General features: G+C 37.9%; 1 protein-coding gene across 9 annotated transcripts in view; it reads left to right on the forward strand.

Annotated features, from left to right (window-relative positions):
- Nucleotides 1-16118, forward strand: part of MAST4 (microtubule associated serine/threonine kinase family member 4) — a 303567-nt gene that overhangs the window by 260977 nt on the left and 26472 nt on the right. For all 9 annotated transcript variants that reach the window (XM_062017217.1, XM_062017218.1, XM_062017219.1 and 6 more), the window contains 6 exons: nt 498-565; nt 2878-2963; nt 12436-12644; nt 13355-13493; nt 14476-14608; nt 15304-15469. In XM_062017217.1, the coding sequence (XP_061873201.1) occupies nt 498-565; nt 2878-2963; nt 12436-12644; nt 13355-13493; nt 14476-14608; nt 15304-15469 (801 nt within the window). The remainder of the gene's footprint in view (nt 1-497; nt 566-2877; nt 2964-12435; nt 12645-13354; nt 13494-14475; nt 14609-15303; nt 15470-16118) is intronic.

The raw sequence follows: 16118 nt of genomic DNA on the forward strand, positions 1-16118 counted from the left end.
TTGGCTTATTCTGTTAGGTGTGTTAACATTTCTGTGTAGAAGATGGAAACTATTTTAAGTCTGTCTAAACAAGAAGCTTTCTGCTCTTAACTGTGAAGGAGCCCAGCAAGGATTGGAGTCCACAGTTCAATCACTCGGGGCCTGGGATCCTCAGGAGTTGCAGCAGATCAATGGTGTCTTTATTTTAATGTTCAGACCACAGATATCAGAATTTCCACATCTCATTGGTGATAACAGAGTCGCTCTACATTGCTTCATGGCTGTTTGAATTCTTCAGTAGAAGATTACATGGGCACAGAATAGCAGATCTTCATTTTCTGTGTGGGTTTTTTTAATATATGCTTAGAGGTGCCCTAAAAGTTATTTGACATGTACTACAAATAAGACAATATATTTATTAAGTAGTCGAGAAAAGTGGCACTTCTGAGGTTTTCTGTGCTTTATTTAGTTTTGTGTTTGCTGTAGTTTAAAATAAAGATTCTAATCTTTGTTTCTAGAAATAGCTCAGCTAGCTAACTGTGACAGTGGGACAGCAGAAACTCTGGAAGTGGATGAATCAGTAAATGTAAGTTTGCCTGTTAATGGTGCTACTTTTGCTGAATCTGACCAAATATAATATTTTCTCCTCGTGTGTGTAAATAAATTGAACAGAACAGCAGATAATTCTCAGACTAATGCCATGATTGATGCTCAGCAGACAAAAGGCTTTCAAAAAACACTACAACAAACCTTTCTACTTGTTTTTCTAGATGTTTCAGTACCCTTAGCTTCTACAAAGTTAGTGTTCACCATGTGGCAATTGTTTTCCTGTAAAATCTACCACTGCCTCCTTTACTTTGTTTACTTAATGTATTCTATTTTTCTTTTAGAAGTACTTTTAAATTGTTTCACAGAAATGTTTTAAATGGTTTTTAAAACAGTTCATTTACACAGGCAACTAATGATCCAGTTGAGAGACTCTAAAGAGATCCAGTGATGAGACAAGGAAGAAATGATCAAGTTAGCAAATAGCCTGAATTCAGAAAGTTAGTTTGTAGTCTAAAAGATTGTGCATCATTCTTGTGAATCTATGTTTGAAAATACTTGTCTAAAATAATGAGTGTCTTATGGTAATGTTTTATCAGATGCTTCTTAGGTTGGCAGAAGAAAAATGAGTTGGAGGAGTTAGTTGGGCTGAATACTGAGGGCTTAAATACTCTCAGTTTAAATTCTTATTTTTAAAAGTTGGCTGGTATACCTTGTTTTTTAGTCAACAGTGTAGGTGGAATTCCAACAATTTAGCGTCTGTTTTCAGTGCAAGGGCATAGAAGAAGTAAATGCAATTTGTGGAGGTGCATAGGTAATGCATCACACTTTACCTGTATTTACCAATGGTAGTAGAGTTCAAAATACATACATGAAGTATCTGTTAAACTAGCTCTGATATGCTACATCCTCTGATCTGTGTCATCTGTAATTTCTGACTGTCAAAATGCCACCTGTGAAGGCTTACACAGTTATGTCATGAAGGATGTTTCTTACTCTGCTGCTTTTGTTCATTTAAAATACTCTATCAGGCTTGAGCAGTATTTAGTGGATGGATACTAACAAATTGGAGAAAAGACAAGCATAATAACTAGAAAACTTAAAGGATGTCTTGAAGAGTTTAGGAGAATCTTAGATGCAAACTGGCTTAGCAGTAGCTAAGAAGTTGTAATTCCGTATGTTGCACAAACGTTGAAGAAACCCAGAAAGGGTACTACAGTGTAATAAAGGAATCTAAGTAGGGGAGATGATGAAACCAGTGAAGAAGAAGATAGGGTGAATATTTCGAAACATTTTCTCATAGCATAGCTGTGGAATAAATGCACATGGGAAATGACAGGAAGCATAACTTACAAGTAAAGCACAGGACCATTCAAAATCATCATAAGTGTGCAATTAGAAGAAATCCTGTACTGGCAGGTAAGTGGGTTAAACAATTTAATAAATTTTCTCTCTGCTGCTATTACTTTGTTATATTAACATAGTCACAAGTGTTCTTGCACTTAATTTTCTTTAACAAGCATTTATTTGAAAATGTTTCAACCAGGTCTACTTTCAACCTTAACTGTTACCAGAATGCCTGGGTAGGGATTGCAGAACCTTTCAGAGATTTGAAAAACACCTTGAAAAATGGGTCATATGGGTTTGAATATTGAATTTAGAGTTTCATACCCTTATCATCCCCCCTGCACCCCAGTTCTGTTTCACACTTTCATCTTAAAGATGAATTTAAAATTAACGCTAGAAAAAAGATTGTGCAGTGCTTAGGACAACTCTATTTTTAAAATGTCCTGGTACACAAGTAGGCAAGTACAACTTCTGGCATGGTAGAATTACTATATATTTATTTTCAATATATTTATATTTCATATTGTATCTCCCTTCAGTCTGTCCTAAATTATATCAAAGAAATATACAAAAGATGTTTTGAGTAAGTGAGAGAGCTCATGTACATTTTGTGACTACCAGGCTGTGCTACCACAGTCAGATTTACTGAACTGAGAACGAAATGGCCAACGAGTACCAGGTGAGATTCCCAGAACTCTTGAACACTAGATAGGAATTGCCAGTAACTCCTTTACCAGAAGCCTTTTTTTGGCTATCTGCTGTAACCTGTACATGCAGATAAGCAGTCAGTTAGCGGTGGTGTAACAGATACCTTTTTGATGACAAAGGAAATTTGCTTCAGGAGTCTTGTCTGTTTCTCTCTGTGCTAGCTGTGTGGGTAACTGGCCAGAGCATCAGGGTTTGACAGACTGGTGATAGTTGTTTTCTGCTTATGTTTTCAGTTTTTCCCTAATTTTGTAAAATATACTGTATTAACTTTATTCTTTCTCCTGTTTTACTTTGAAGAGCTCTAATACTTCTCTGAAGCTGCAGAGGAAACCACGGGAAAGTGATTTTGAAACAATTAAACTGATTAGTAATGGAGCCTATGGGTGAGTAATCCATAAGTGCAACAGCTCATCTGGATTTTGTTTCTGCTTAACTTCCCATTATTTCTTATTGTAGGAATGTTTGTGTGACGGGGATGTTGTTTGTACTGCTGCTGTTTTCATTCTGTTTTACTGCTTTGTTGCTAGTATTTCAATTTCACAGAAAAACACAGCCTGGTAGGCAATAATTACTGTGTACTGCAGTAAATTAAAATACTGAATCACAGAATTTTTTAGAAGTAGGTGTCACGTAATGCCAGAGATGAAATCTGAATAAATAAAGGCAAATTTTAAGCTACATTTATAGTACTGGAATATAGCCTGTGTTAATGCAGGTGTAAAATAGAATAAACTGCATCTGTAGGGAGACAGCTTGTTAAAAATGAGTGCTTATTTGACCTAACGATATTAGTGAAGTAGAAACATATTTCCTTAAGTAGGGCAGCCCTGTTTTGTTGCTTCTCCATGGACACACTTCTGTCATCTAACTGCAAACCAGTTAGCTTTTAAGGAATTGCTGTTACTTGGTTAGTTTCTGGTTACTTGGAAAGTGCACAGCCTACTAACTAGTGGTACGAGTCATCTGGAAATACCATAGAAGACCAAGAGGAAATTATGTTAGCTTGGGCCTTAAATGAATACAGTTTGTTTCATGGAAGTACTGTGGAGGGATTGTGTCTTATCAGGAGGCAAAAATTTGTCTTCAGTTACCTTTTCTGATCAGGTAATATACTAGTACACCCTTGATGGGCTCCTCATCTGCACTGAAGTGTCAAGACGGAAACTGTTGATTTATGTAACCTGCAGTAAAAGGAGGGATGTATTATTTCGAAAAAAGAAGGGTTTCTATCTTGATGTGAGGAGCCCATTGCTGAATGAGACTGTCACATCCCAGCAGTGGAGAGGGCTGTGCTGCTCTCCAGCATAGAGCCCATTAGACTGACTGTACCATGCTCTAACTCTGCTTGAGTTAGGAAGCTGCAGCAACATGATAGGACTGAGCACTCTTCCTGGAGACCTTAGACAGAGAAATCACCTGCAATCTACCCACAGGAATTTTGTGTACTGTTTTAATGACCAGAGGCTGGTGGGCACAGTAATACCCTCTGATGATCTTTAGTTAAAGGTAACTATAAGCTCTGAACAGGAGGTATTTAGTACAGCCTAGTACTGTTGGTTGTGATAACTTGTGTTACTGGTGTCCAGACCTGCTTACCTAGCTCAGCAAAAAGCCTGAAGAGAGTAACTTAATTTGCATTAAAGCTATCTAAATAACCAAATACAGCTTCTCACTAGTCAACCTCTGCACAATTCATTTTTTCTGAATTCCTTCCTAGTAGAACTTATTACTTTCATATGCCAGTTTCTTCCAATTACCCCAGGGCTTCAAAGCCTTTCTTCCCGCGGTCAGCAGCAGCTCCTGCACTCCTCCCTGGGTGCATCCCTGTCTTCTCCTCTTGGCAGATGCTTAAGTCCCTTCCATTCGTCCTTTCATCTCCTACCCAATTTCCTCTTTGTCTTATTGGTGGACGATAAGAACCACCATGTGGAATAGATCCCAATCAGACAAAAAAAATAATGTCTGAGTCACTAGACCTGTGCAGATTCTGGGCAGTTTTAGGATGCTGAGGGATGGGAGAGGAGGGAGCAGCTGCAGAAGTAAGGGCATGAAGCCAGCAGTACAAGGCCAGCCATCTAAAGTCAGATATTCTGTAGATCTGTGGCTCTCGCTGCATAGTTGTGAGTCAGAAGAATCCTTGATGAACCATTAAGAAATACAGAGTGGAGACAACTGTCCATTTTACAACAGGCGCTAGTAAGGATCCAAAAAGCTGGAAAGGAGAGAAAGCCATGACTTTCTCTGGCACATACAATGTATGCATGTAGGATTTTTTCCTTATGTTTTTGGCAGGGAGAAGCAATACTTAGGCAGCACCTTTTTAATGCTATAGGATGCAAAAAATGGCAACATAAATGTCGGAAAAAATTGGATGATATCCTGATAAATTTGTGAGGAAAAGGAGGGTTGATAGAGGGCGAACAGCTTGCAGTATTCAGCATAAATCATTATTGTCTTCAGCAAATGTTAAAACTCGGATAGCCTGGTAGATTATACTGTAGTTCTACTAGAGGTGGAAATTGAAAATTGCATTTATGTAGTAGAGTGCTTCCATCCTTAATAAATAACAATAATAATATTTATTTTTATATATACATAAATATTCATACATGTATATATTTATACATTATATGTATTTATAGATAAAATATAAATAAATAAGAAAAATAACAAAGTAGATTTTGTTGGTTTACATTTTTATTTTAAATGGTTACTTTTTAGAAAAAAATTAAGGGCAAGAAGGAAAACAAAGGTACAGGCCCTTATTAATGAAATGTAGAGTGAAAGGAACACACTCAGTGAACTAAGATAAACATTTAAAAGTGTTTACTAAAAGTTGTTTTAGCACCTAGTCACTTCTTACTAACTACTGTAAGTTGAGAAAGCTTGTGCTCCTAAATTCTCAGAATGTGCTTTTTCAACACTGTCTACTTACTTGAATGAGTCCGCTATCACATACAACTGGTGGTTAATATACTCAAAAGTTAAAGTCAAGTTCAGAGGGGAACACATCACAACCACCTAAATGCTCTTTAACATATCGACAAAATGGAGTGTCATAAAGCAATAATGTGTTCCACCTGTGAATACAAAGCCATAAAGTGCCCCATAGGCATTTACTGGTTTATTTACAAGTATAAGCAGCTGAAATAAAAGTTATTGTTGTTATGCTACAAGGGTTGGGGTTTTTTTCTCTTCTATGTTTTTCCAAGCCATTATTTCTTTTAAAATATCCCTAATATGTGTGAATTCTGCCTTTACTTCGTTTATTTATTCTCAAAAATGTCAGTGGGCATATATTGTGGTCCGACTTCAGTGGGCTATCCCAATACTTTGTTTATTTTGGGACTCTAATGGAAGGTTTGTAATTGGGATTTATTTTTTTTTTTAAAAACCACACATTCTGCTGTCTTGGATTTCACTGTGGCATTTTTGCCTTCTGTAGTGAAGTGGAAAGCTTTGACTGCTTCACAGGGTAATTGTTGGTCTTGGCATGCTGTAGCAGAGATTTGTCAGATACGTTGAACTTGATGAGTTTAAATATAAACTACTGGGTTTGTGGAGGTTTGAGTGAATACCTTAGGAGTTCTCTGCTCCTAATTGATTGGATAAACTCCTTTGTAGTGTAATTAAGTGACTGTATAGTAGATGAGGTGTATCAGGCTTTTGGGAATGACTAGGAATATACAAGGAGTTAAACAAGCTGTGAATCACTGAAGATGTAGGAGGCTCGCCAGCTTGTTAATGGATTCACAAGCTGTCTGATTTGGTTTTTTTCAGCCAGCCAAAACTTTTCTTACTTCCCAAATTTAAAGATTTTATTGCAGTCACAGCAACATTTTTTCCATATTCCAGAATGCGAGAGGTAACATCCAAGTTGGCATCATTCTGGTTTCCTGAACCAGCTCAATAAATTGAAGATTACATTTGATTTCAAGAAAGTGAATGATGTTAGTTCAGTTGTTCTTCATTAATGTATAATTGTATCTGCTTAAAGCACATACATAATACCACTTTTATCCCTGCTTGAATGGTAATGCCAATACATACGTGACATACTGGGTAATGGTCCTGCTTGATAAGTCTTGAGACAGTTTTGGCTTGAGCATTTGCTGTCTCTGGTCTGTGAGTATGCATTCCCATCCCTTCTCCACTCCGCTGACAGTACTTGCTCATGTGTAGGTGCGTTGGGAATGGAACTAAGAGGGTTACCCAGCTGCAGAATTACATCCCTTCAGTCAGGTTAATTTCATCATCAGCCTGGCAACCACTAATTCAGAAGTGGAAGGGGTTGATGTAAGTGTGACTTTGTAGGTTGACTTAAGCAGTGTCAGTTCTGAATGGACTACAGGTCTAATAAACTGTATTCCTTTCTGTCTTTTTTGTTTACCCCTGTGGGTTACTGGTCTATGCAGAGTAAGAGACTTTGATTCCTAGAAGCACATAGCTTTAAAAAGCAATTTAGAAAGCAGGGGCTGGCAGTTTTGATGCTAGGGATCTTACATTCGTCATTCATTGTGGGCTTACTCAAAACTATGAATTTTGAACTTGTGCTTTTTTGTCCTCGAGTGAGCCACTCTTCCGAGTACAGCACAGGCCAAGTGCCTTATCTTTCTTCTGTAGCTAATATATTTGTGAGGATCTAATATTGGCAGGTAGCGCAGTCCTCTTGGTGGTAAAGAAGTTCGTTACTGTGGTGAAGGTTTTGAATTCTGTGCTTTCCAAGGGTGCAGCCTGCTACAAATTGGCAAGCAGCTTGATTTCTTAAGTGTTTTCTTTTGCAAATACCAAACAGTTTACCCATAGGAAGTCTGGACAGCAGCTTCATCATCTTGCATCTGTGTTTACTAGCTGCCAAAAAGATAGAAGACATTGCTACTGTTAGGTGTAGAGAAGTGGTTCTATTAGTAAAAATTTGTGACATATTGGAACAACTAGGGCTAGTAGCAGTTGTGAGAGAAGGATCACATTTTATTCTTTTCTCCAGATGACTAGCTTCTCGTTTGCTTCTAGGTAAAAGCAAATGTGAAATACTGCTGAGAAGAGACTGTACACATTTTGCCAGGGCTCAGAAGACTCACATTGCGCTGGACGCTAATGTTAGGATGCTGCAGTGCTATGGTTAGCAGTTCTCTCTGCTCCCAAATAAACCTGATCAAGTCATGGGCATCACTTAACTAGGAGATAATGTAGTGCTTCTTGTAAATGATGATCTTAAGTAACTGTCCATAAACTTTGCCATATTTGCCAATTTACATTACAGCCTTAGAAATGTCTCGTCACTAGAGGCAATGTCAGATGTAATTCTAGGGTAGTACAGAATTTAAAAGACATCTCAGGAAATTGCTTGTGAAAATGAACCATGACTCCTGGTGAACACCTGTAACTTTCAAGCAGCAAGTATGATAACTTTTGTTTCCACAAGGAGTTCAAGATCCTTTAACAAATTAGAGAATTAGGTCAAAGCAAGTGGCGTATCTACATTAGCCTCAAGAAACATATGTAGAAGTTTTAAGTTACCGAAGTGCTGTAAACTAATCCTGAAGCTTGTAATTTAGAGGGAAAAAAGGGGAATCTTCTTTATAAGACTGGAGGGGAAAAAATCACACAATATCTTAAGCTGAAGCGATTCAGGAACCTAGTTAAGTGTTTTAGCATGTGTCGTGGTTTTGCCTGGGCCAGGTTTTTTGGTAGCAAAAGGGCTACAGGAGTGATTTCTTTAAACAAAAAGAGTTGCCAGAGCAACATGTAGCTCACAGGGTTGGGGCCAGCCAGTTCTAAGCTGGACCCTGAACTTGACCCAGGCCTGGCCAATTAGTGATGGAGGTAACACCTCTGTGAATAACATATTTGAGAAGAAGAAGTTATCGTGCAGTTGCAAAACTGCAGCAGCAACAGGGAGTGAGAATATGAAAACATCTCAACAGCAGGTTTGCTGTCAGGACTTGTGATCCTGTGAGGGATCAAGCTGGAGCAGTCGGTACCCGAAGGACTGTTCTGCCGGTGGATGACCCATGTTGGGGCAGGGTGTGAGGGACTGTCTCCTGTGGGAGGGACCCCACAGTGTAGCAGGGGAAGTGTGAGGAGGCCTCTTCCTGAGAAGAAGCAGCAGCAAAGTCCATCTGAAATGAACCGACTGCAACTCCCATTCTCCCTCCCCTGTGCTACTGGGGGGAAGGAGTGGGAGTCCCAGGAAGAGGAGGGGTAGGGGGAGGTGTTTTTAAGATGGTTTTATTTCTCATCTCCCTGCTCTTACTGTTTTTTAATAAATCAAACCTTTTTCTCCCTAAGTTGGGTCTGTTTTGCCCATGATGCTAATTGCTGAGTGATCTCTCCACCCTGAACTCTCAAGCTGTTTGTTGTATTTCTCTCTCTGTCCTGTCCAGTTTAGGAGGGGGAGTGATTTTATGACTTGGTGGACATCGGGCTAAACCACCAGAGCATGCTTTTTTGATCATCTTAATGCATATGCACAGTGTTTTGTATTTGTACCTAGCTTTATAAAGGTACTTAGTGATACTTTTTTCAGGCTGCAATTTATGTTGAAAGTGTAATAAGGTAATGTTTGGACAATGCCAAAATTTGTAAATTTTCTTATTTTTCTTGAACAGTAAACTCCTATGTTAAGTACAGCAACAGTAAATTACAGAGCACTTGTGTACCCATTGAGATCAATACAGTAAATTTGGAGGATGTTTTGGAAACTTTCTGTTGCCATGTTATCAAAACAGAAAGGAAGTAGATGGAAAGGCAGATTCTTCATTTAAAACAATAGGAGGTTTTCTGGCTGATTGTGGCTTTTCAGGCACACAAGGCTTTGAATGGATTGACAGGGCAATTAGATGATCTACATGTTCTTAATATATTGCTTTTGTCTTAAAGGAATCCTCAGATTTACAGTTACCTTTATAATGACACGAACAGCATTTAATGGACAAGGCTGAGAAATCACGACTTGAAGTGTTGTGCTTTCTTTCCAAAGCACATGCAAAGCAAATAAATGTTTGTCTTGTGCTCCAGCTGTAGCATTCTGAAAAATGAAAAATGGAGATAGATATGAGAAAATTGGCCTGTGGGAGGAAACAAAAAGGTACAAGTTCAATGCCAGGATTAGGGGAGTGTAGCAAGATGACAGCTTCAGGGCCATCACAGTCCACATACGTTGTTATACCCTAACAGAAGCATACTTGAAGGGTGGCGGATCAGGGTACAGAATAACCCAGGACAAAGTTACATGCTGGAACTCACTGTTCAATTATTTTACCTCAAAGTTCTCAACAGATGTGTGCTTTACTCCAAGGTTTCCACTTAGATCAGTACCACTTCTGTGCAGGAACATGGAAGATTTCCTGTTTCGTCTCTCTTCATACATCCAGGCAATTTGTGTCTTAACTGTTCTCATGGGGAGATTTAATTTTGTATTTATCATTTTATTGACATTTCAGCAAATTCTAATATGCTCTTTCAAACTGTGGGAGCTGAGATCACCAGTGTCACAGACAGTCCCAGGCACACTTGTTGCAGTGTGTATAGTTTAGTGTACTAGTAGGCTGGTGAAATGTAGTAATTGCTGTGAACTAGGAGTGTCCTAGGGGAAAAAAGGAGGTCTTATCCAGGAATAACATGCTACTGGATAGAGGATAGTTTATCTTCATAAAGTATAATGCTATTTGCTGGGGTTACTGTGATCAGAGGATGAGAAGTTGTTAGACATTTTCTTATGTTGAGGATAATTTAAGAACTGTTTACACATGAATACACTTTTCTGCCATATAAACGTGAGACAGAATTGTATTGCAGTTATGAATTTGGTACACTTGAACAAAACATTTTTTTTTCTGAGGAATTGTAGATTACTGAATCGTAGTGGAGAGTTATACCAGTTACCCACCTGTGACTGTAAGACAAGAGAATGTAATTTAAAGAGCTGGGGAAACATAACTGACATGTTCCAGACACTTACTAGGCTCGATAGTCCTTAGAACTTCTTGATTCTTCATCTTTAAATGTCATTGTAATGACCCTCCATATCCACATGGTCTCCAGAGAGGATTTATTAAGACACTGTAATAATATGCTCTGCTTAACATCTGTCTTTCAATTTCACCTTGCCACACAGTCCAAATTAAAGCTTTTGAGAAAGATTTGTGGCCTGAGTCCTCAGGCAGTCCTCGGTTCATTTATATAACTTAATTTTTTTTGAAGGATTGTGGCTTTAGGCACCTAAAGGGCTCATTCTTCTACGTGCCAGGAGAGTGCAATAGAGAAAAGGAAAGACAAAATTGCAGGAGAATAAGAAGCTAACACTGACTGAAAGGAGACAGCAAAAGACGAAAAACAGAATGTAAGGGAAAGAAAAGCAAATGAAAAGTGTTGTAGTGAAGGAACTTAGAGACCAGTGAATATGAGAGAAGCTGTATGAAGAAGTGCAGGAGGACAAAAGGCATGAAGCCATGAGAGAGGAGTACTGCATCTGAATAATTCCGTCTTTATTCCAGCTTGGGAGGGGCAGAAGGAAGTGAGACTTAATAGGAGTCTTGAAGGGTGGGGTTTGTTTTGGATTTTACCCAAGGTGATTTTCACCCACTTTGATAATGACTTTTACCTGCTCACTGCTTAGACAAGAACAAGGGATTAATGAAAGCTTTTAGAATCTGTAAAAGAAACTTTCTTACTTTCTTGCCTAGAAAAAGTTTTCCTCAACAAAGGAAAGCAAAAAACATGTTGATTTTGTTCAGTGCCTGTAACCTTCATGGCTGTGGGAGGATCTTCAGAGAAATAGGAAGGTGTTTAAATAAATAATTATATGCTGATATTGGACTTCATTGGCACAACAAATTGACTTTTAAAACTACGTGCTTGGGTCCTATTTTTTCTCTCTGTGTTTTCTCCTTTTAATCCTTTCTTTCTATAAACACTCTCTGCTATGGGAATTATATATTGGAGATGCTGTAAGCATTAAATGCTACAAAGTGGATTTCAAGGAAGGCAGACATTTTCAGAATTTGCCTCAAGGTATTTTGAGAAGTGTAGCAGTAGTGTCCCGTGACAATGTTTCATGGCAGCTTGATTTCTTCTGCTGAGCCTTGAAAGAAAGAAGGCTTGTCCATGGAAGATTTTCTATCACTTTTCATCTCTCACTGCCTTGCTTGACCTTATCTAACAGAGCTTACAGAAAACTTTGTACCGAGTACCCCAGTGGAAGTTTTGTGTGTCAAGGTACCTCTCAGTCCCACATTATTATGTGGTTAACACAGTGATCTTTGTTTCTGGTTACCTGTTGGTGACCTAGCTCAGATATGGATCAATGCTGATGTCAGGGACTGAACAAGAACAGAAGATTCTGCACCTGGCTATGAGGGAGTCACCTCAACAAGCAAATTCTGAGTAATTTTCGTGAGAAACCCGTGACATGTTTTAAAATCCCCTGAATGGAGTCTGAGTCATAATTATCTGACAGGACACTTAGAGAATAAGCATTTGTTTAAATGATTTATTACACTGTGCCACAGCTGGGTTTTATACAGTTGTTTGTTGACGTGAACACACCAGATCTGCCTGAGAGCAGTTGCTATACTGAATGAGATGGGGAGTGGGGAGAAGCATTTGTTATATTTGGATGTAGTTTGCTTTGGGGAGTGGGTGGGTGTGTTTTTAGTTTGTATACTAATTTGTGTTGACTGAGACTCATCCTGGTTATGAAACAAAAGGAAATTCTTAGCCATTCTCTAATATGAAAGGCGGGTCAACTGCACTAAATTAAACCCAAGTATTTTTTAATAATATATTCATTTATTTGTTTGAAAATATTTTTTAAAACTTTTTTCTTCTTATTTCCCGTTTGAAATTCCTCAGTGCGGTTTATTTTGTGAGGCACAAAGAAACGAGACAAAGATTTGCCATGAAGAAAATTAATAAGCAAAATCTCATCCTCCGAAACCAGATCCAACAGGCCTTTGTTGAACGTGATATCCTGACGTTTGCAGAAAATCCGTTTGTTGTCAGCATGTATTGCTCCTTTGAAACAAGACGTCATTTATGCATGGTCATGGAATACGTAGAAGGTAAAATGTTTGTTCCGTTTTATAGAGAAAGAGGAGAGTTTTCTTAGACTAAGAAAGAAAAATAACCTGTGCAGTACTTGTATTAGAAAGAATCACTGTGTGTCCTTTTTACTTTGGCAATAAATGTGTAGCATCTAAATCCAGCAACAAGGTGACTTTCTTCCCAGTCATTCTCCCAGTGACAGCTTGTAAAATGCTTGTGCTCCTGCTGTAATGGGAAGTAGCTGTTCAGTGCATAAGATCCTCATAGACTGTAGTCATAAGTGTTCTGGAGTTCAAAGTTTATGGAGAAATGCTGTTTGCTTTTCTGGAGTTAAAATCTTCATTAGCACATGTTGGGGCAATTATTTTTAAGGAGGAAGAGGGAAGAGTAAGTAATTCGAAAAGGTGTTGATGCTGAAGGAGAACAGTGGACAGAGGTAGTGCGGGATGAGATAGGTGGGCTGTGGTTGTGTAGGGAGGGGAGGGGAGAGAGGGGTTTTTTTTTTTAAGTAGCACCACAGACTATTATTTCCTAGTTGAACCCTCATACTACTTATTCCAGCTTCACACTGTGTTTTCAGTACAGTAGTTGGTGTGGTTACGTTTGGTTCAATAATCTAACTGGAAATTAAACATTTATGACTACAGTTTGTCTCTCAGCATATGGAGATTGTACTGGTACACCTCAATTCCTAGCATCACCTAGAACATTTGTCCTGTTTTCATAGGTGGAGACTGTGCTACTTTGTTGAAGAATATGGGTCCATTACCTGTAGACATGGCAAGAATGTATTTTGCAGAGACTGTTCTGGCCTTGGAATACCTTCATAATTATGGAATTGTACACAGGGATTTGAAGCCAGACAAGTACGTATATAGAGTATAACGACAAGAGGACTTTGAAATTGTCAGATAAGCTGTCAAAAGTGTTAACTTGCTTTGATTTTTTTTTTTTTTTTTTGATTGTCAGTGTTATAAGGATTCAAAATTTCTGCACAACATTTGAATTTTCATTACCTAAAGTGGCAGGAAATGCTTTTGTTTTTTCAAAAGAACTCGTTATAATTTTCCATCTGGGTCATCTAGTAAGAAATGCATTTTGGTTGTTAAAGATCTTTGAAAATATACTTAACATACTGTCTAATACAAAGTATCAAAAATTTGCAGACACTTGTATATATGAAGACAAGATGACCAGACTGAGACACTTTTCCTGTTGCATGGGGTTTGATTTTGTGGGTTGTTTTTTTTTCCTCCAATATTTAGAAATACAATGTTGCTCCTATACATGCAAGTAACATTACAGCAAGTAGCTGCAGTAAAACGTATGACTAGTGCAGCTTCCTTCATCTTCTTTCTGCTCCACATTCTAAAAAAGAGAGCTGGAGTTATGCCTGTTGAGTGACAATACCTTCATAGCATGGTATGCTAGCCAGTATAGCATTAGTTACTGACTAACTTCAGATATTAAGTTTTGTTCCAAATGGATAACCCAGCTTGTTACAGACAGAAAATGCTCACCTTACTTCAAAAGCTATATTTGTTCTCTTCTAGGCCTTTCAAATGCTGTTTCTTTTTCTTCAAAGCATCTAGCATTCAGCTCAACAGCTGAACAGCTTTTCTTTAAGATGTTGGGCAATTGCATATAAAAAGTCTATTTACATCTGATAATAATAGTAACAAATGTAAGACTGACAGATTGGTAACCTGTTTTGTACTTAGTTAAATTACTTTTTAAGCTTAGTCTTTGTATTTCTTCAGTGCTAATGCAATATTTTCTTCCAAGTTTTACAATAAGCATGTAGTTTTGAATTACGTCACAGTAACTACATGTAATTCTAATTTTCAGTTTATTGGTAACATCCATGGGCCATATAAAGCTGACAGATTTTGGCCTGTCAAAGGTGGGCCTAATGAGTTTGACCACCAATCTGTATGAGGGCCACATTGAAAAGGACGCCAGAGAATTCCTTGACAAACAAGTAAGACACATCCTTGTTTCATCTCTATATCAAATGTTCAAATGCTACGTTCTGCTACAATATCACTCCATACTGTGGTATAAACTCTTGTTATTTCTGCATTGATGTTCCAAATGTGTGTATATCAGTTATTTTTACTGATGCCCTGCAGATTATTCTAAGCCTCTTTCTCTCTACATTAGGATCTGTTAGTAAGATGAACAACCTAATTGTCTGCAAATGAATGTGTGAGAGAGACAAACGGTAAACTGTTTTTATAAGGAAATCAGAAATCTCAGCAGAGTACTTGTGGAGCTCATGATGCATTGTACAACCAAGGATGCTAAAATCCTTGCTATGGCCCATTTTGCCTTAAATGTGCTCATTACCATTGCTCACAATCTGTCTGCTGTAAAAGTTACTTAAGATAAAACCATTATAACTTCCATGTGAAGATAAGGATATGCTTAAGTTAAATAAAATCATTGCCATGATGGACTCTGTGTACAAAATACAGTCTGCCTTCTGCACAGTGATGTCTGCAGATGTAGCTAGGTCATTCTGAAAATACTTCTGTTATGAAAACTGAGGAGACTAAACCCTGCCAAATTCCATTTCTACATGTTTCCATAATATCTTACATGTAAAGAATTATAAATGATGAGACAGCCAAATTAGACATGTTTTTACCATCATAGTTATTTTATTTCTTTTAGGTCTGTGGTACGCCTGAATACATAGCTCCTGAAGTGATATTGAGACAGGGCTATGGAAAACCAGTTGACTGGTGGGCTATGGGAATTATCCTTTATGAATTTCTTGTTGGATGTGTTCCATTCTTTGGAGATACACCAGAAGAGCTGTTTGGACAAGTAATCAGTGGTAAGGTTCATCACATAATCTAAAAAAATCAGATCTCTGCTGTTAAACACTTCAACTTCTGTTAATAGTAAAGATACTTAGAACTTCACTGATAGATTTTCAAGCTACTTTGGCTTAAAAACCCACTATTGTCATGGTAATGTAATACACTGTTTGCTGCCAAAGCAGTAAGAAAAAAAAAATCTGAATTAAAAGCTGAATGTGACCTGATTTAGGTGAACCTACTTTAGCAAGGGAATTGGACTAAATGATCTTTAGAGATCTCTTCCAACCCCTACCATTCTGTGGTTCCGTGACACTGTATATTGTTGGCTATTTACAGAAATGCAATTGAGTGCAATGGTAAGGCTGTACTGTTTGAAAAAGAAAAGCAATATTAGTCGAGAAATAGTGCCATTATGGCACAGTGATTTCAGTCTTTAGTAAATAAATTACACCAGAGAAGAATTGGTTAAAACAAATTTGCATAAATGGGAAAAATGCCTCCTGGCACAATGAAGAAATAAAGAAAGATATAATAAAACCCTAAAACAAATGTCTCCCAAATAATAAATAATGAGAAAGATAAGGGAACAAATTCAATTCACAGATTGTTAATGATTTCATTGGTGATTGTTGTAGTGTAGTGTTATTTCTTTAGCAGCTGTTC

This window comes from Colius striatus, chromosome Z (assembly GCF_028858725.1).
Source record: "Colius striatus isolate bColStr4 chromosome Z, bColStr4.1.hap1, whole genome shotgun sequence".
In the NCBI taxonomy this organism is placed as follows: domain Eukaryota; kingdom Metazoa; phylum Chordata; class Aves; order Coliiformes; family Coliidae; genus Colius; species Colius striatus.